The 705-nt window shown below is 23.5% G+C and overlaps 1 protein-coding gene across 1 annotated transcript in view; it reads left to right on the top strand.

Annotated features, from left to right (window-relative positions):
* The window catches only part of LOC108686753, a 1750-nt gene extending 1126 nt beyond the window's left edge, over positions 1-624 (top strand). The window contains exon 2 of the mRNA XM_018192203.1: positions 456-624. Coding sequence (XP_018047692.1) covers positions 456-624 — 169 coding nt within the window. The remainder of the gene's footprint in view (positions 1-455) is intronic.
* The last annotated feature ends 81 nt before the right edge of the window (positions 625-705 follow it).

The raw sequence follows: 705 nt of genomic DNA, 5'->3' as shown, positions 1-705 counted from the left end.
TTATAATATTATAAAAATATTATAAAAATATAGAAATATAACATATTAGAATGTTATAAACTTAAAAAGATATAATTTTGATAAAAAAATTTTTATAGAGTAGGACTCTATATATAAATATACAGAGTCCTCGCATATAAGTGATCATCTTTTTTTAAAAAACTAACAGAGATCTAATAAATATAATATCAAATTAAACATAATTTCTAACTAAACACTATTGTGAGTATACTTAGATTTTCTGTAATCTTGCGACGTGATTAACTTCTGACTCTTACATATTAATCAGATAATAACATGTCATCATCAGATGATCACATATCATTAATACATCAATCATATTATATTTATTAGGTCTAATCTCTGTTTACAAAAAAAAAAAGAGTCGCCACTTACATGGAAACCCTGTATATGATTGCATACTAATATACATATCTATGTATGTTTTCTTTCAGTATTTGTAATGAAAATTTCTACTGTAAATATCACACTTTATTAATTAAAAAAGAAATTACAGCAAAGTACAATGCGTATATATTCGTATGCGAATGCATCAAGTTACACTGTAATACAAATGTTCAATATTCCGAACGATTACTGCAGAATTTATGCCTGGAAGAATAGGTTAGTTATTCTTTTATACTTTTATCTACACGAGTTTGATGTATATATATTTTATATATATATATATATATACACAGAATG

The sequence above is a fragment of the Atta colombica genome, unplaced genomic scaffold (genome assembly GCF_001594045.1).
Source record: "Atta colombica isolate Treedump-2 unplaced genomic scaffold, Acol1.0 scaffold189, whole genome shotgun sequence".
NCBI classification, from domain to species: Eukaryota; Metazoa; Arthropoda; class Insecta; order Hymenoptera; family Formicidae; genus Atta; species Atta colombica.
Note: the sequence above shows the minus strand (reverse complement) of the source record. Positions and strands in the feature narration are given on the sequence as shown.